This window comes from Leuresthes tenuis, unplaced genomic scaffold (genome assembly GCF_036924035.1).
Source record: "Leuresthes tenuis unplaced genomic scaffold, fLeuTen1.0.hap1 SCAF_8, whole genome shotgun sequence".
In the NCBI taxonomy this organism is placed as follows: domain Eukaryota; kingdom Metazoa; phylum Chordata; class Actinopteri; order Atheriniformes; family Atherinopsidae; genus Leuresthes; species Leuresthes tenuis.
Window position 1 is genome coordinate 21,382,969 of NW_027325362.1, and position 20,349 is coordinate 21,403,317.

General features: G+C 42.3%; 3 protein-coding genes across 3 annotated transcripts in view; 1 reads left to right on the forward strand and 2 right to left on the reverse strand.

The window, feature by feature from the left end:
* eif3s10 (eukaryotic translation initiation factor 3, subunit 10 (theta)) overlaps positions 1–20,349 on the reverse strand; it is a 211,800-nt gene that overhangs the window by 87,832 nt on the left and 103,619 nt on the right. The window lies entirely within an intron of this gene.
* The window catches only part of tm9sf3 (transmembrane 9 superfamily member 3), a 171,001-nt gene that overhangs the window by 23,520 nt on the left and 127,132 nt on the right, over positions 1–20,349 (reverse strand). The window lies entirely within an intron of this gene.
* On the forward strand, positions 5,677–19,110 carry rab11fip2 (RAB11 family interacting protein 2 (class I)). Its single transcript, XM_072391393.1, has 6 exons — positions 5,677–5,865; positions 6,552–7,165; positions 10,045–10,451; positions 11,028–11,373; positions 12,434–12,509; positions 14,526–19,110. The coding sequence occupies exons 2-6, from the start codon at positions 6,813–6,815 to the stop codon at positions 14,748–14,750; spliced, it is 1,407 nt and encodes a 468-aa protein (XP_072247494.1). The 5' UTR covers positions 5,677–5,865; positions 6,552–6,812; the 3' UTR covers positions 14,751–19,110.

Sequence of the window (20,349 nt, forward strand, 5' to 3'; positions counted from 1 at the left end):
CTATACAACTATGCAGACTGAGTGGCTGTGTGGGATGTTTATCCTTGTAGAAACTGGTAATAAGATGATTGCATTCGGCTGCGAGCGCTGAAGACTGGTAAGCGTAATGATCCAACCCACTCGTTTTGTTGCTGAAGAGCTAAAGTAATACTCCCCAACTGTATATTTGCGGCTTTTTGAATGCACTTTCTGTTCCAATATGTGTTTTGTATGTACAGTAAATCTATCACTGTTACAATTAAGGTATTGGCAATGCAAATATGATGAATTATACATTCTGCCCTCCTGGAAAAAGAAGGCAATTTGCAAAGACTTTTAATGCATTACGCTAAACCATTCCACTGTAAAATGCTGCTGCATTTTCATTTTGGCTATGGGAAACTCTGTCTGGCAGCTGGGTTTGACAAAACAAATTTGTCTATATTTTCATGTTTCTATCTGCGAAAAAAAAAAAATTGCATTAAAAAGGGAATGGAAATGTGAAACATTCTTACTCTGTGTTTTCGAGAGCCAAGAGAGCACAACATAATATATGCACCGCGTGCTACAAAACAACCAATTTCTTTCAGGCATTTGCAAGTCCTCTTTGTGGATTACACAAAGAAATAAGGAGTTTGCAATGGCCTAACCTCTGTTCTGCCATTCCCAATTCATTCAGAGCTGACAGGTTTCCGAACATGCTCTTGTCATTAGCATGCCTCTGAACTTTGCCTCACAATGTCTCTTCTGCACAGTTCTGATGAATTATTTCATCCTGTACGGAGCTGACTGCAGGGCATACACATGTAGGTGCTTCCTCTGGTCTGGGTAGAGTCTTTTCATACTGGTGGAGGGTGGACACCTGTTCCCCTGCTCTGTTAATCATGACCCCAGAGTGGGCTGCTGACATTAAACTGTGCATTTGAGAATACACTAATTTTGACGCTTAGAGGGATACATTACGGCTGCTATCTGTATTTTGCTTGTTTCTTTAAAGAAAAAAAAGAGATAATTGTACAGTAGCGTATACAAACAATCACACTTACCGTTTTCCCAAATGCTCCTCTATATATTCTGAGAATAATAAGCACTGTGGGTCCATGTGGGTTGTGCCACACTATATCTAACTCAAATGATACGTTGTCAGTGTCATATTTGGGCAGATTAGTTTATTATTTTGGCTGATTGGTGTAAATAACTAACAAGTGGAAGAAAAGTTTTAACATGTCTCCAGTTATCTGCAAAGTGGATATAAAATTTGTGTTATATGTGCTGCAGTTAATAAACAGACCGTTTAGAAAACATGACATATGTGTGAAATTAGTTTTCATACGTTCACTTCCATAGATGCACACGGTCTGCTCTCAAAAACAGAAATTTTAGGAAATCATGCATACGTTTGCCGCCATTCCTTAACCTAAGCTGGATACTCCTTTCAAAAAGTACAAGATAATGAAGTCTCTCGACTGAGACTGTTGCAGGTTTCCTCTGTTGGACATGCTTGAAATATCTTCACAGGGAGCCGCCCGGGAGGTCTGATACCTGAACCACCCACTGAAATCAAGCTTATATTGTAAGTTATTATCAAGAACTCGTAGGAGAGGGCTGTGACGTGCACATATTGACAGATTAATGTTTTCACAACCCTTTTTTTCCAAGCTCACTCTCCATGGGGGCATATTACTATCTTCAATCAAGTGCACAGCTTTTTAATTTGAGAGCAGCATTCCTTGCTGTTAATGCTCAGATATTGTACTGCTCTGCCTCCAAACTCAAAAAAGTCCCTGCTTGCATGCAGATGTGCTCTGCTCCACTTTAAAACTTTGTGTTCTGCTCTCAAATTCACACCGTCGCGTTTACAAATGTCTTGCACTCACTGTGGCAGGTGGGCTTATGCGAGACTTTTCGTCATGACATTGTTATGAAATGACCCTGTCCGTTGGGACTATGTGGCATCCTATTAACGGGTGAACTTTGTGTTGTGGTGAAAACAAAAGCCTGTCTGCGCTCCAGCCGGGCAGATGGCAGGACAATATCTTAGCGAGAAGCCAAAGATTAATACGGTGAAATTACAAAAATATTCTCTTAATTAAAGACTAATTAAGTAATATAGCCCAATACATCTCAGCCCCAATGACTGGCACTGCTCTGAGATATTACAGGAGAGACACAGCCAGGCTAAATAAAATGTACATTTTACACTGCTGGCAAAACATGCACACGTTTGTGAAAGGACTGCCAGGCAAACAATGAAAACTCAACACCAACAACTAAGAGAAAGACAAGAAGACGAGGCATTTCCTGCCCCAAGCTTCGCCGGTGCATGGGGGGGGGGTAACGACGACAGACCAGTGAGTCGTATGTCTCAAAATAGCATAGTTAATAAAGTATTAACTCGAACAAGAAGGCCCTCAAGTTTCTGGTAGTATCGGGCTTATAGGTTCCGTCTCTCATTCCAATCAGGCGCAAAACCATCCCCCCCCTGCAAAAAGTAAATATAATGTTTAGAGGTCAGGAAACTGGGACGCCACAATGTACCCACTGTCACAACAATTATTCCAAATGGCATAGAGCAGCTGCCTGGCTTCCACCACTCATTTCGGCATACAAAGTCTTGTTCTATTAGGCCAGAACAGCAGTTCTGGGCTGCTTTACCTTGGCACAACTGTACATGTGTAAATAATGGTTAGAGAGTAGAGAGCTGTGCACATAGTGTGAGTGACTTTAAGGAGGAGCCCATCTCTGACAAACAAACCTGTGCTAGTTGGTTTCTATTTATTTATTTTTCTTAATATTCCATACTTATATACTTCATTTTCCAAGTACATGTGGGAATATGGTGAGAAATTCAAATATTATCCTAAGGCCGATTAAAGCAGAAGCTTCAAATTTTCACTATTCCCTATAAAAATGTTTCTTTTTCGTTTTCTGGACAAAAAGAGAAAGGAAAGTCTGTAAACAACGCACACAAACAGAATGCACCGGTGTGGAGTGGGAATTGTGTTTCGTGTGTCGGTTTGACTGACCTTTTCTGAGGTTATGAAGAAGAAATCAAGATCTTTAGGGAGTCACCGGGGCTGACATGTTGCCCCAGCTTAGCGGCCCCTTTTAGCTCCGCTCGTCATGCTGCAGTCGCACATCTGCACCTATATATCAGAGCCATGCACAAAAACATTCCTGAGAGCAAAGCAGAGGTGATTTGTGTGCCTTTCTCCTTCTTTTTTGATTAAAATTCATCTGTGATCTAACTGTTCTTTCGGCTAAAAGCTATACCTTTTAAATCAGTCATCCGTCCAGAGCTTAGACCTGCACCACATTAAGACCTGCGCTGACATCACAACTGTTTCCACTCTACCCGCCGCGCCTCATGCCTTTTCATATACTTTCTCTTGTCCTCAACAGATGGACAACCTTGCGGCCAGTGATTTTTTTATTATTTTTTTTTGTAAGTGTTTAATAAATGTAATACAACCTATATAGTGTTGGAGTATGGAGTCTAAATCAGAACCATGTGCACGGAGTGGATGGCGGCCGTTAGGGGCCAAGGCTAATGTGGTTCAACATGTGGCCCCGGCCAGACGGGAAGGTTCACTCACATGTTGGGCAGTTTATGACCCTCCAAATGTAGACGGTGTCTTTATGTTACTCCTTGCTAGTTTATGATGTGATATTTTGTGTTTAATGTATTCCAATGTATTCTCCGCAAGAAGAAAATGAAAAAAAAGAAAGGAAAGAGAATACAGGTGATGCTGGAATGTTGTCTTTTAAGTTTTTATCTCACCAGAGGACAAGCACCCCGTTATTATATTCCTACAGAGGGTAATATATGAACGTGTTTGACTTATTGTCAAATTAAGGATGAGTGTCATGACCCAGGTTGTTTATCTGCATGCCTCTCGGAGTTATTTCATACAACTCAACCTGACACCGCTAACCACAACAGATCATAAAATATTCCTGAAAAGGAATGCGTGTAGTGATGGAACTGGATAAATCATCAACACCTGGAAGCCGACCAGCTGCTGTGCGGTGTGACTACTCAGACTGGAGCCTTATCAGATCTGGCCTTCAGTTGGCAGCAAAATCCAATGGATTCCCAATGATCTTTGGGGTTTTGTTTGTCGTCAAACTTTGGCCCCGCTGGCCACTACACACCTTAGAGGATTCTGTGACACCAATCAAATCATCAAGATGCAAGTTTGGAATTGAATTCAGCTTGACACACTGGCTGGTCAGAATGCTGTGCAGCTTTTTTTTTTAGAATCTCTAAATTACTTCTCGGAAAGGTATTACCAGATAAAAGCTTCCCTCACAGTATAAGCAATTCTATATTGCTACAGGATATCAGTATCATTATGCCAATGAATGATCTGAGCTATAGCTATAGAGAAAATAATAAGTTAAGTGAATTAAGCAAGATCAGTTTCTGTTAAACTAACCAAATGCCCACAGTGGCCTCTAATCAGATCCAGAGGGGTCTGATATTGTTTGCATACACATATGCAACAGATTTACACAGAAAGAACAACAGCTGCAACAGCTATTTATCAGTAAGGCTTGTTTTGTTGACAACTGTTCATATTAACATACCAGCAAACTAAACTGCAATGAAGATCTCCAAAGATGTCACACATGTCTGACTGGTTGTTCGACGAATGCGTCTGGAAATAGACACAAGGCATCGAGTGCATTTCTTTATAGCGATGGAGAGCAGCTACAAATAGTTGCAGCCTTGAATGTAAATATTTTCAACTGTTTTAAAATAGCTCAACAAAGAACAGTAACAAACTTGTACAGGACACATGTGGTCCCGAATGTGTACAGTGTGCTGGTTTCAGTTAAATTTGAAAATATGCCGCATGTGAAAATTAATTTTAGGTGAACTAAAAAGCCCATTTCCAACACTAAATGAGATATATTGCCTACGTTTTGGTACGTTTACATCCTTTGTAGCATGGCACAAAGTGACATTATACTTTAATATCCATCCAATGTAACAGTAAATGTAAAACATGAGAGCTGAGGTGCACAAATGTATTAAATCCTATCAGACACGTTTCTAATATTTCACTAAGCCTTAGCATTTCATTCAGTGATGTACTCTTGATAAGCGCAATAATCTCAGCTTGATGGATGGCCCAGCCTGAGCCTCAGGCCTGTGGTGTGTACATACTGCACTGGTTGCGGCAGAACGATAAAACCAACATAGGCAGGTGTGTTTGGTTAAGATGCACTTGTCAAGTGGGGTGACAAGCATGTCTGTGTTCATTCAAGTGAACCCCTTATCTGCACCTCCATGTCCCACTCATGAGACAAAAGCACTTCCCCATGTTTGTATGATTTACTCCTCTCTAGTAAGTGCACGAGCGAACGCTCGCACACTGTGTCGACACACGTACAATACCAAGAATTGTGTATTAGCCAAATAATTTAGAACCTCATTTTCTTACCGGTAAAGTATACCACAACTCGATACCGACGTTGTTTGTTTATCTCCTTTCTTTCGTCAGTAGTTTTATTTATTGATTTATCTTTTTATTTATTTAGTTTCTTATCTTCATTTATATATCTGTGACGCTACCATATGTTAAAAAAAAAAGATCTATTTTTAAAAACAGGGCGTGTGCGCCTGAGCGCGTGCGGCCGCCTACTTTTGCGCTTGACCTTTCACCAGGTTGAGCAGGAAATGACGTCAGAGTAGGAAGTAAAGCTCGATGCTCTCCGACAGCAGATCATAGGAATGGACTGCTACAAAAACAGCAGCGACAACTGAGAGTAGCTGGCGTCTCAGCCTCAGAAGCTATCACCTGAATATATTTATGGAAGCAGATTCTGCTGAGCTGAAGTGCTGAATGTCCATCTCGTGTCGGTGAAAATGAAAACGAGGTAAGCAGCCTTGTGTGTGTTTGATGCTTTGGGTGCTCAGCAGCTAGCCGCACAGTGCTAACGATATGCTGCAGGTTAACTAAATATATTGATGTTAAACTTCATGTAAACCTCGTAGTTCACTGCTGCACTGCAGTTATTTTATGACGATGTTTGATTATGGTTATCAGTTTAATATCAGCTCCGTATGACGAACAAGTGGAAAGATGCTCTTTTAAGGGAAAATCACACCTTTCATTGTCCAGCTACTTAAATCGGCTTTTGAAATATATATATCTGTGGCAGACCTGTTCAAACATATCATCGAAAGAGTCTTTGGTGCAACCCGGGATCACTTTACTCGAAAATGGGTGCATGTTCTTCTTGTCTGTCAGAACATTTTTAGTCAGTTGATTTTACGTGCTATCATCCCTCTGAGTGACTCGCTAATGTGTCACCGGGTGAGATCATCAATTGCTGTGTTGATCCTACATCTAAAGAAAATATATTTATTCATGCATTGCACAGATAGTAGAATCTAATGTCTGTTTTAGTCTTTATTCCTTGTTTTCACTTTAAAATCATATGTTTGCCATCAGAATTGGCTGAGATGGTTAACTGGCTTAATAACGATGCTACCTCGTGAGTCATGTTTTGGTTCTGGGAAAGATACCAACGTTCTTCTGTTTCTTTCTGTGTTTTTGCAGATGACTCACCAGTGGCTTGGACATCTGTGATTTGATAGAAGATGAGGCGTGCTCAGTTTGTCATGCATGTCGCTGCTTGTAACTATAGCTACTGTTGCTACACAAACCACTGTTGTTACAAAAACCACACCGACATGGATAACAAGCTATAGTGAACCATGATTGTCGCTTTTTGCACGTTGCACTCACCAAACCAGCTACCTACATACATGATATTTTGATTAGTTGTGAATGGATTTCCGTTGATAACCAGTGTTGACCATGTCGTTGGGCGAGCAGTCTCAGAAGTGGTTTCCAACCCATGTCCAAGCCACTGTTCTTCAAGCAACCGGTTTACAGCCCAAAGGCAAAAATGGCACCAACGATGCCTACACTATCATCCAGTTGGGCAAGGAAAAGTACTCTACATCAGTGGCAGAGAAGACCGTTAACCCTGTATGGAAAGAAGAAGCCTCCTTTGAATTACCTGGTCTACTTTTGGAGGGCAACCCTGAAGTTTATGAACTCTGCCTTATAGTGATGCATCGCTCCCTGGTTGGGATGGATAAATTTCTTGGTCAGAAGTTCATCAACCTAAATGAAATCTTTGATAACAAAGAGAGAAAGAAAACTGAGTAAGTATCATATTGTGTACTGTAACCATAAGGACCTAAAAGCTGCAGCTCTATATGTAAAATAATTCAGCATTGATTTTCCTGCCCAAGTCAAGCCCTGTTTTACATAATAAACCCAATTGATGTGTATAAACATGTCATAATTGGCCAAAAAACTATTTAAAATGACAATATGCCACCATGAATTTTTATTTTTTAATTTTTTGTTCCACACCAAAACTTTTTTTTTTCTGCAATACCAATCAAAACTTTGGATACAGGTACTCATTCAAAATGAATTGGCAAACCTTTCTGATGCTGAAACAATGCTGATGGGAAGCATGTATGTCGTAGAGCCACGTTAATATCCTTTACCGGAGACACGGTCTCTTACTAACACACAAATGCTAGAAGACTCTTTGCTAGAATCTCTAAAATATCGTTCTGTTTTAGATGCCACCGCAATGATTTGAGCTGTCGTGGTTTAAAGGTCGGATTCTGATATTTTGCATTTCATATTGAGTCGTCAGCGTCCCATGCCCAGTATGTGATGTCCTGTTTGTGGAGGAGCAGACGTTTCAGAGGAAGTGGAAAATATTTGCACAACTATTCCAGTCATAAGCATAGACTAAATCAGACAGGAGCTGTTTATTATTAATTTTTTTTTGGAGGGGGTGGGGGGGTTGGTCACATTTACCACGTGTTTTTGCTAAATTAGACTCACAAGTGTGCTGAGCTTTGCATGTTATACTCTGTCCTCTGTTCTTAAATAAGTTCATGACCTAACTCTTTATTCTCCCCTTCACTTGTTTCACACACTCATTTTATGCGATACATCTGCTTTTGAATTGTTTGCAGCCCGGTACGCTAACAGGTCTATTTAAAGCGCACGATTGTGTTCTTCTGTTGGAAGTGATGGAACGCAGCTGTTACAAATGAAGCATTTCGCTCTTGCTCAGTTGCTGACCACGCATTGATTTAACTTTTTTTTTTTCCATCCTGCTCACAGTGTATTGTTTGAGGCTTAGCGATGAATTGGCCTACATTGTTGAGAGATTATTTTTAGCTTAATCACTGACATGGTTAGTGCTACACGGTCTAATTGAAACTAGTGGAGCTGGTCAAACATGTCCTGTTAGCCACTCCCTTATGAAGTCTGGTGTCTGAATGGAATAGTGTCTCTTCTCTTCTCTAGCCCTGGGTTTGACTCTCGGTCTCTTTGTGTTGAGTGTAATTATTCTCCTCTAAACTGTTTGCGGGTGTGATATTAGTGGGAGATCTAACCGACTCAACCCTCTCATAACCATGCGCCCTGCGTAGGCCGTTTACCTGCCTTAAAGCCAACCCATGCTGTGATGGGGTTTGTTCCGTGTGAAAGTACCGTTTTAAAGACTTGGGTCGAGGAGCCTTACATGTCCAACACACATTTCTGAACCCTACATTAAGCAAACAGGAACTGCATAACCAGGTTGGATCTGGTGTTGATTAGCTCACTGCAGCATGGAAAGACATTAGCACATTTCCTCTTCGCCCATCAGTTGGGAGAATCACAATACGTTATAATCAGCGTACACGGCTTGTATTTATTTAGGTGTCGGAACTGATGCACCTCGAGGCTGTGTGCCTCTTCGGCAGAGGTTCTGTAATGGATATACCCGTGTCGCCTGTTGCCCTAATCCCACACTGCAGCCAGGCTTGACAATGATGCCGGGACCCTCGGTGCTGTATCCACAGTGGCTCTGTGTTCGCCGCAGCCCATCCGCAATGTTTCTCAGCTGACTTATTGAGGAGGAAAGCCTGTCTTGATATCTGAGTAGGCAGCCCATAATTATCGCACACCTGTGTTTGTTGATTATGAGGAGTTTCCCAGCAGTCTGGGCCCGAGTGGGAGAATTGTGGTTCCAAGCATAGAACGGAGGTTTATCTTGGCCTTGAGACACACGTGAGGAGCAGCCTCGGCCCCACGGCAGCAGCATGCTGTGGCTGCTGATCAGCCTGAGCATGGCACACAGCCTGGGAATTGGAACTAACAAGACCTTTCATGTCTGGGCTCCTGGGTCAAGAGCCTGACAGTTGAGAATTTGGCAGCTGCATTTTTTTTTTTTGATTGTCTTGTTTTTTTTCTCCATTAAGCCAATATCAGCTGGATTTTGCATACTTTAAGGTCTACCATGTATCTTGAGTTAAATTCAGCAGGAAGCATCAGTAAGTGTGCTAAAATAAACGCAGTTGACTAAACCTCAGCAAGATTGAGGTGGATGAGTATATGCTCCAGAAAAATTCAACTAATAATTAAAGAATGCAGACAGTGAGCATTGATGAATCCTTGTTTCTTTGCTAATGGACACTGCCACAGGCCTTATAACACAGAGGATACGTCTCATTAGCATGTATGAACTGCTGCGTTGCCCTGTGCTGTGGCTTTGCGGTTTCCCAGTTGCTTGTCACTGCATTTCTGAACAAAGGCCAGATTTGTGCAAATGCCACTTTATTTCGCTCAAAGCAAAGGCATAAATCCCATTACTTCCAGTCGAAAAAGCAGAGAAGTTAAACAAATAGAAACCCACAAGCAGCCTGAAATGGTCTTTTATTATTCGTCAGGAGGCTATTTCTTGTGTTCAGCATTCAAAGAATCATGTTTATCCTTTGAATGATAAATGGCGTTCTGACTTGCGTTGAAAAAAAAAAAGAAAAATTTAAGTAGCTTTGGGATTAGTCTGCTCAAATGAGCCTTTTTGGTCATGTCTGTAAAGGAGGTACAGCACATTAGAATGGAAGTGTTGAGGATTTGTTGTTAAAGTTGAATTTGAGTAATCCTGCTCTCCTTTTTCTTTTTCTTCTTGTTAATAAATGTTGTCATTGAATTTGCTCAACGTAAGCTTCCTGCGCTCTCTTTCCAGCTGGTACCCCTTGGAGTCGAAGCCGGGGAAGAAGAGGAAAGAACGAGGTCGCATCCAAGTCAGCATTCAGTTCATGAGGAACAACATGACAGCCAGCATGTTCGACCTCTCCATGAAGGAAAAGCCCCGCTCGCCTTTCTCCAAACTTAAGGACAAAATGAAAGGTCGCAAACACGACAGCGGCTTCAGCGACACGTCTTCAGCCATCTTGCCTCGCTCTGTCGCTTGTGACTCGGAGCCCAGCCGCCCGTCTTTGGCCCCAGAACCGCAACCCCAGCCAGACACCAAGGCCAAGAGACCACTACTGTCTGGGGCACATAAACTCTCTGCAGCCCATTCCATGTCAGATCTCATCGGGACCCACTTTCGACCCAAACTGGACTCCATGAACTCCATAGATGAGAGTGGTAAGGGATCCAAAAAATGTGTTATATTTTTCATTTTATAGCGCATAACTTGGTCTGAGGGGCCTCGGTCATCCTAACTTTTTTTCATTGTCATATTTGCCTTTCCGAAGGGACGCTGGCACCGTCAGATGACTGGTATCTAGATTTAAAGCGATAATTATGCTGCACTTTTTCGGCCCTTCTGTCCCTGAGTAACTGTGCAAACAAGGGCCACAGTTTGTACAGTTATGGGACTTTCAGTAGTTTCTCCAGGCTGAAACTCAAATGGCTGAGAAAGAGAGAGATGTGGGGGAACAGCGGGAGATCTAACTGGACCGGTCGACTGAATCTTCATCTTTATATTTAATTTCAGTTTTTTTTTACAGGTTACTTTGTCTGTTGATACTGGCGATTGAAGGGGTCGATTTGTCCCGTATTGTGTCACCAAAAAGATTATCACAAAGAATGCAAAACAAAAAACGCAGAATCGCAATCATGTTTTGCCTTCTTAATCGTATTATTAGTTTGTTCTGTGGAGTCTTTATCACGGTCACAGGTGGATTTGAATGTTTTTGACTTCTCCTCCTGGAAATACAGGTGGCCCTCACAGGCGTTCCCAGAGCGAGGTGCCAGGATACCAAGACGGCGAAGCACACAGTGACCCTTTCACTGATATCAGTGACACCCTGCCACAGAAGTATGCCACGCTCCCACGCAACCGCAACCCATTCGAGGGGGAGCACGGGCAGCTGTGGGACCGGGCGGAGCGGAGGGAGAAAAAGGAGAAGGTCAGCCTACTGGAACGCGTGACGGGAAAGAAGGAAGGCCGCAAGACCAGCAACGGGGGGCGTTCGGGGAGTTCTGGAGACCTGCGCTCCCCCAACCCCTTTAGTGCAGACTCTCAAGCAGACACTAACCCATTCAGCTCGCACTACAAAGTCAGGTAGTCGCTTTTTCATTTTCCCGATTCTAAACGGGGAAACGTGCGAAAAACTTCTCCTGCAATCCAGTGTTTTCTGGCTCGCTTGTCCTCATTAGCCCTCTGTGGTTAATTCTTGTTTACTTATAAACATTCCATCATCCAGTAATGTGACCCAAGTATTAGAGCAACATTAAAGCGATTCTTTTCACAGAATGCCCTAATTACTCTCAGTGGTTACAGAAATCTACAAGAAAAGTTTTACTCGGCCATAAATGAGAAGAAGATGCAGTAAGGTCACAGTGTTCTTTAAAAGGTTAAGTATCATTTGTTATTATCTATTTTTATGACCCGTCACACTCCAGTCTTTTGCATCTACGAGCATTTGTGGATTTCTCATTTTAATTCCCTCTACAGAAGACGATGCATCTCACGCAACTTATCTTTCTTTCTGAAAGCCGACGCAGTGTAAATCAAACGGGTTCCGTCGCTCCCGGCCTCCTGAGTGCCCAGTTTAGAAATGCATACTTCTTCTTCTTCTTCTTTAAAGGCGCAACTTTGTTGTCGTGCCGCTCTGTGGTTTGAACTCACATTTAATGAATGAACATTTGCATTTAAAGCTTCCTGCCTTCGGGTGATAAATCTCACAGGTTTCAGTTTTAATGGTTCAATACCTGTTTCCCTCTCTGTCATACTTTTGTCAAGTATTGTTGTTCAATTTCTTTTCCACTGAGGAGGTAACATCTATTTCCTGTGTTGCATAAAGAGTCGGTGAGTTCTGTGGCCAAGTTATGGTTTATCTGTGTGAAAGGTGTCATTAGGGGCTCTTTAGAGTGCCTGGGCTTGATAACAAAGCCCTCTGAGCTATACTAATGAGATCCTATGCTGAGATAGACCACCCAATTAACCACTTATCTCTATAGGCAGCAGTCCATCATCTTTACTGCTCTCTTTGTTATACGCAGCTCGGTGGTCATTTGTAGCTTGAGTGCAAAAAAATGTCATTTCGCTGTTATCTATTGCATTGTTTTGCTTTTCGATGAACTTCTTCTGAATGCTTACTGACTTTCTGCTCGTTTCGCAGCGATAAAAAGCAGACGGGAAACGACGGCATCACTTTCGGCCTGAAGAAGAAGAAGGACCTCTTCGGCAAGAAAAATGTAAGAAAGGCTTCAGACGCTGCTTGGAAAAGCAAATTATGGTTCACGTGGTATTTTTGCAAGTTGTCAGCCTTACCTGAAAACGACCCAAAAAGAAAACGCCCCCAGTAGAAATGACCCCAGTAATTGCATCCGTGTCATTGTCTCGGTGTCGACTGTTGTGCAGATTTTTAATTGAGAACTCTTAAGTTTCATTCGACGTAGCAGCTGGTGACATTGATCCGCGCGGCCTCTGAAAATTCAGATGTGCCACTCGGCTAATTAGCAGCTGCACACGTCGGTCATCGAGTCTGATCTGATCATAATTTGCAGTGGTGTTGGATTTCGAGCTGTAAGGTCGGTCGTATTGGTGCGTTGCATTGATTCTGTAATTGCATTTTCTTTGCTGCGAAAAGTCATGGAAGATGTTCTCACTTCAAAGATTGTGACATTATTTGCACTTTGCGTCTCAACTATTCTTCAGTTTCTGTTTAGTTTAAGAATGTATCCACTTGAGGGGAGAGAATTCGCTGACGATTACACCGCAAAAGCAGTATGTACTTGTGGGCAGTGTGAGCCGAAGCTAAAGTGATGCCTAAATGAGAGGGAGAATGCTGATAATGGCTTTCCTCACCTTTCTTTGAGGGTGTTGAGGGCTGTCGGTATCCACACATGTGCCCCCGTGCATGCCGCTGTGCCTTCCAGAAATGGCAGCTCCCATTTCCTCTGCTTCAAGGCCCTAATTAACCGCACGCAGGGGGAAGGGAGGGCAGTGAGAGATTTCAAAGGACTGAGCTTTTAGATTCTCAAAGCTGAGCTCATTAGAAACTGTAATGACACAACTGGAGAATGCCAAGTGCGCGCCTTATCTTCTCCCCACTACTGATCGCCGAAAAATGGTCATCATTACTTTGCCAGTTCATGGTCATTTCCAGGCCTTTGTCAGCAGCCACTAAAGCTCCTGATTATTACGCCGTGTGTGTGCATATGCGTGCGTGAGAGCTTGTCCACGTACGCAGTCTCGTACGTGAAAGCAACATCAATTTCCTCATGGCTGTCTGTTCTCTTATTCCATCTCAGGTGGCTTAAGTGCAGTATCTTGCAGTGAGATGTCTTTCTTTGTGTTTGTGTGTGTGGAGTGGGTTACTGAGCTCTGTTCCCGAAACCCTCCTTACGTTAGACATTTAATCTCTGAGGCAAATATTTCATTTTGGTTGGTGTCGCCCCACAGTAGCCTCTATGCTGTTAGGCGATAAGATACCTGGTAAGCAGTCCCGCTCCAGGTCTCACCGCATTGTCTTTTTTTTTTCCGAGCAGTAGAGGCTTGAATGGTGCATGGGAGTGGAAGCTGATAAGTGTGGTATTTTAAACAGGGTGAAGGCTTTGCTGCTCTATCCATTCGGGGGAGGATGCCCAGCACTGAAGCGATAAAGTGGTCCCTCATTAAAAACGATTACAGCTCCTCTCGTACCCGCGCAATACGATCTGCACATACCGTACCACACAGCTCAGTTCAAATACATTGTCCTCAAAGAGCAAAAACAGGGCTTGGGTTGCATCCTTATTTTGGTATTTATTAGCCTGACCTTTAACTGTAGAAATATGCAGCCTTGTGTTTAAAGCTTATACCACGGGAAGGAGGAGAGCTGTATCAAGATGGCTGCTGTGTTCTGTCCCGTTGGAGCCGTTAACCTGCTCTTGATCCGTTATAAACACTGTTGACTGTATTGTGAAATGACATCTGCCATAGAATTCAGATACATCAGTGGGGAAGCCCTGGAGAGCAGCCACATCTTCACAACTCCTAATTAGCCTTTGTTAACCACACAGAACAAAAAATAAACACATGACAGTTAATGTCACTTTTCGCCAACATGCCTAATTAGTCGTGGTTGTTTTCTGTCCCTCCAGTAAGCAAACATCAAAACCTATTCCCACACCCAGTCTCCACTATTGGACCGTTTTTTTTTGTCTTGTTTTAACTAAACAAATGCCCCATAAAGCTGAACGACAGACCTCCTTGTTTCTCCATTTCAGGAGGCGACCCAAGAAAGCGTGGCCGCCTATAGCAGCTTGTCCTTCGAGGAAGTTGTGCAGGAACTCATCAAGCAGAAGGAGGTGGTGAAAAAGAAAGACGCCCACATCCGGGAGCTGGAAGATTACATTGATAACCTGCTCGTGCGTGTCATGGAGGAGACGCCGAGCATTCTACGGACACCCTATGAGCCAAAAAAGAAGGCGGGTAAACTTTCTAAAAAGTAGAAAGGAGAAGAACTTGCAAGTGAAGGTTTAACGATAGGTGTAAGGAAGACAGAAGAAGTAAGAAGTAGGACTGATGAACGCATCATTAGAGATATTAGTGCAGTTTTTTAATCTTCTTTCTCTTCGATGTTTTGGTTATTTTAGGTGATGCAGGTTTATTCCGCTCTTTGTTTGGCGTTCCTTTATTTCAGCTTCACAGTTGCTTTGCTGCGACGCATTTAAGAGGAAACTTCTCGGTTGGTCCGAGTCGAATCGTTGCTCTGGTGAAGATGATGTTATGTTGTGTTGTATGCACTTAAGAACCCACAGAACTCTGTTGCACGTACAGGTGTCTTCAGAGAAAATGCTGCCAAATTCCTGTTTACCAGACGCCGTGGTCACAGTTGCAGGCTGCGTGCGGGAAGAGTGCAAATCAAGCTCTTCTCAACATGTTTACAGTCGATTCCAAGTCTTCAACCTGCCACCTAAACTACAATCCACATTCAACAGTGGCAGCTTCACCCCCCCCAAGTGTTTCAATGCCGCTGCTGTGGATGTATTCGGCCTGAGTGATTCATGGATATTCTTAGTTACGGCTATTCTCGAAGAGATTTTTCCGAGTGGTGTCTGGGAGTCCGGTGTCTCTCTCACTTGCAAAGTTGAGCTTTTTTTTTTTCTTCTTTTTTTTTTTTTTAACCTCCCCAGAACAAATGTGTTTCTATCCTCGGTTACTGATTTTGCCTCCTGCGTTTGATTTGTGATGACTATCATTTAATTTTCTTGGACCCAGAGTCTCACAGTTGTTAACTGGAGGTGATAGCGTCACTGGCTTTAAGTGCAATATAATCATTACTTAAGCTTCTTGCTTTATATTCTGCTGGTAATGTCCTTGTTTACATTTTAATCACATCTTTGAGTTAAAGGCGTCTTTTTATACTGATTTGATTAGTAGAAAAGGAGCTTGTCGTTACAGCCTCTTCTGGTCGACCAACCTTTATATTCTTTGCTGATGATTGTACTAATGGTACCTGGCAACACACGAGGACCTATGCTGTCTTTATGTCTAAATGTCTTCTGGTCACATGATTATTTTCTGAAGGGTTTTAAGGTACTTTAAAACACCCTTGCCACCTGTTCTACTGTATTAATGCTGTACAGTTAGTGCGCATCTATAAAACATATTGCCAACCTGATTGACCCACTCTGACCGGAGGAGCATTAGAAAAACATGATTTTTTTTTTTTTTTAAAAAGCTAAACAGTATTGTCACTGTCAACTAAAACCATTATTCCTCAGCCTCTAAAGATGGGATAAAAAAACTTTTGAGAGGTTTAATCATCAGCTTCCATTGGGGGATTTTTGACTTCGCCCTGATGCTTTTGATGATGGCGTCGTGTCAGGTTTGAGGGTTCAAGCCCAGAAAGGTCACTTCAGGTGCCTCCGGTCTCAGTGGGTTAACTCGGCGCCCGTGCACGTGGAATGCATGGACTGTGCCTCGGTGTTTTTCAGCAAACATTCCATGGGTTTGTGTTTTGAAATGAGATAGGAGGGCGTCTTGCAGGTTCACAGAGAAGGAGATATTTGTTACATATAAACCAGAGGGCCGAACCGTCGTCACGCAACTGTTTAGTCATCTCCTTCTCACCTCGGTCTGTGATGCTACGTGTCGTAACAACATTATGTTGTTTCCATGTTAAACGATGCCCCTGAACTCTGTCGGTTTAACGGTTTCTAATGAACTTGTGTTTTATGAGCTCCAGGGCAGCTGGCGGATCTCGGTGCTGGTAACAAAATGAATCAAAACCCATCTCAAGCACTGCAGTCCAGCATGGAAGCCTTGGTCCACGTATTAGTCCTAGTTAGGTTTACATTTTTAATTTATTGTTCCTACTTGATTTTGAGCATCTTTCTCTTCGGTGTTAAAGATGCTTTGTTTTTACACCACAGTGGTTGTTACTGCATTGCCTTTTCTTGTTTTAAACACCACACCATTCACATATATCAGGCAGTGAGCCACCCTGTCTTGTCTTCTGGTATTTATAGCTAATTTATATTACGTTACAATTGTAAAAGTATTTGACCTTTACACTGTATGATGCCAAATCACAGGTGAGACAACCTGCTACAATCTATCTGTGGAATGTCATCCCTTGTCATCAATTGTTTTATTTTTTATTTTCCCCATGAATGTGGCACCACCAACAACCTAATTATTATTTTCTGCTGCTGTGTAAGTGACTATTTGTCGGGATGTGATCTCTTCCTTTGGCCAAAATCTCCTTTTTACTGAATGTATTCCGCCAGACTTTTAAATGTCTACAGCCGAAACGTGTAAAATACGGTACACCTCGATGCTCGCTTGCCTTTAAAGTATTTGGTTTATCCAAAGAGATCATTTAGCTGGCGATTTAAAGAAAGAAAACTCTTTTTGTTATGGACAAGTTGCTGTTGAAACACATTTTGTATTTTGTGATGCCAAAAAAGTGTTTGACTCACATACCGGAACAGCTTCGCACTAATTGCCTTCCCACACGAGTTGAAGTGTAAATTTGGTGTCTTCGTGTTTTAGCCTTCAACACCTGCTTTAACCCCGTCTGTGCCAGTAGATAGCCAGATTTCCACGGGCCTCCCCGAACTGAAGATGCTTCCATTGTACATGCTGTACAGTCACTTTGTGGGCTCTCTTCGAATCCTTTGAGTTTTTCAGGATGCCGTAGGACGTTCAAACCTGGTCTTCCAGAGGATTTACTCCGTCTTGGTATTTAAAGTGATGAAACTGAGTCAAAGTTCAGTTGTGGTTAACTTTGCTTCCAAGCAAAGCAAATACGTGCGTCTCTTGTGACCGAGGAAACCTCACACCGGGTACGGAGCAGGTGATTGGTTCTCTCGTGCTCACATGGAGCGCCGTTGCTTTGCCTCAATGACAGCATAAGAAACGGCGAGGTGTAAAACATTTCATGTGGGGGGGGTGGGGGGTGGGGGGGATTTGGACCCTGGGGTTATTTAGTTCGAATGAAAGATGAGGGGTGAGTAGTTCAAATGAATTAATCTCGCCTGTCATTTCTTCTTATAGCTCGATTGTGGCTTCAACGTAATTTGGTGCTTTGGTGGATGTCACACTGAAATACAGATTTAAACGAAAGGCATTCATTCTCAAGCATAATACACTTAAAAAAAATAAATAAAGTCGAAGCACTGGATCATTATTGTTTCTCTTGCAATTCTGCATCACATTTGTCATCCTCTAAATGCCTGTAACCGAATATGCAAAGTAGTAAAAAAAAAAAAAAAGAAGAAGCTCGGAGGCAAGTTTTCCTGTACAACCCAGCTTGTGCCATAGTCATAAGTTTGTATAGACTGGGTTACACGTGCATCAAAGTTTGTTTGAAGCTTTGTAGGTAAATGTGTGCACATGTATTGAGATCTCTTTTCCCCCGTGTTAAGAAAGCATGCATTGAACCTTTTGATGAAAATGACACAAAGCTCAAGTCAGATCTCCCAATCCTCCCCTGGCAGTCGCTTACCGATAATATGTTGCTGCTTGCCATAGGCCACATACAGTTGCCAGACACTAAGACTTAAGCCTGAGCTAAATCCTCTGACGGTACTTGTAATGTGGCACACAGTTTTGAGGGGAATGACGACTGTTTTTGTGATCTCGGCAGTTTAGCAAAGCTTCTTTGAGTTTACCGAGTTGCACGGCGGCTGTTGCACACACCGGCCGGCACAATGAAATGCGGCGAGTTGAGTTCGCTGCCCCCAGCATGGCGGGGACCTCACGTGACATTCTCACTCTGACACATTGGTCCACTTCTGAAGTTGTACCGGCTTTCACGGAATATTCAGGCACATGCCTATGTAATGTAACAAGTTTAATGTTTTGGATGCTTTATGTAATTTCTATATGTCATTGTGTGAATTTTCTAACACTATTGCATCAGCCAGATTTTAAGCCCCTCCCCTTTGTAATCAGTCCTCTTCAAACCACTCAATTGTTTTTATTTTCTAATATTGTCACAGAATAGCTAATATGCAAGACTTTCGTACCTGGATGTTTGGGAACAACACTGTTTTTGGTTTTGTTATTTTTGTGTAGTTCTTGAAACGCACTGGGCTGTTGGAAATGTTTGTATCATAAAAAGAGGCGCTAAGGTCACAGGTAACTTGTATGTAAGGTGCCATCAGAGGCACTGCTTTGTAAGAAGTCTGCGATGCATTTCTTGTTACCCAGGTACGGTCCATATGATGATGCCGTTTGTAATATAAACCTTTGGAACTTATCGCCACCGTTTGAATCAAATTTCTATGTTACACTGGATGTAGCTTGAAAGACACAGACAAGATTGTAATGCCCTTTTCAATAAAGCAATTGTAAAGGAAATCTGATGCATTGAGGTTTGTTTTATGCGCGTTTGTTTTGAGGCAGGAGGATCAAAAGCATGTAACTACAGCACTTCTTTTTATTTATTATCCATTTGTGTGTGCAACACGTCTCCAAGCCTTTACTAATTTGTAATAACAGTCTTCCCTCTCATAACAATAAAGATATTTTCCTCATTTGTTTTTATTGATTTCATGTTTTTGTCGTCCCATCTTATAAGTTTCCACCCAGTCTTTTATCAGAAACAGGTTGGGTGGGGGTGGGTTCAGGCCAGACCCCTTTTTCTTCCTCAGTCATGCCTTTTGTAATGAAAGAACTCTGCATTCATTTCTTCCCAAAAAGGACTGTGGATTGCTGACTGGTCCGACCACAGTACACGTTTCCACTGTGGGGTGGGAAGGTCCGTCCCAGATGCCTCCGAGCCCAGAGAAGTCAATGCCGCCTCTGGACAAGGTTCACACAAGGCTTCTGTTTTTCACCCAGTAAAGCTTTAAATGGCATTTGGTGCAACGATGAGTGATCATTCTTCATGCTGTGCCGTCTGAGGCTTCATGGGTCCATCTTAGGCTTGTGCCCTTGCCCTTTATGCACAAAATTCCTCCAGATTCTGAAAATGATTTATTTGTGTGTATATATATATATATATATATATATTATAAATAATATTCTAAGAAAACTAGAGATTTTCTGCCCATCTTTGCTCCTAAAAGACCGAGACTAAAGACTAAAAGTTTGAAATGACATGAAATCTTTTTTTTAACCCAACCTATAAGCCCCATCCCAGCTGTTTTGTTGTAGGCCTGAAATGCAGGAATGGATATAAAATTGAAGAATGAAGAACATGGAATATCTTGCTGACATAACGACGGTAGTAAAGTCAACGTTAAGATCAAAACTACAGTTTTTTTGCACCTTCCGTACCCTCCCACCTTTTTAGGTGGGTTGTATTAGAACAATATTTTAAAGCAGATCTGGTCAATTTAATCTTAACGATGTAAATCGGATGCAAATCTTCTCTCGTGTGGATCGCTGTTCCTTTCACACAAACACCTGGCTCATTGTTCCTGGGAGTAAATTAAATTCATCTCTCACTTAACTGATCTGACTGGCAGTTGAACCTCAATTAGTGCTCCTAATTGTGCTGATTTGAGTTGAGCTTTGGTTTTCTTCTCTGCCACAAGCAGCTCTTTGTTCTTGAAAGATTCCCATGCCCTCCTGGTAAAAGAGAGAAGTAGCATC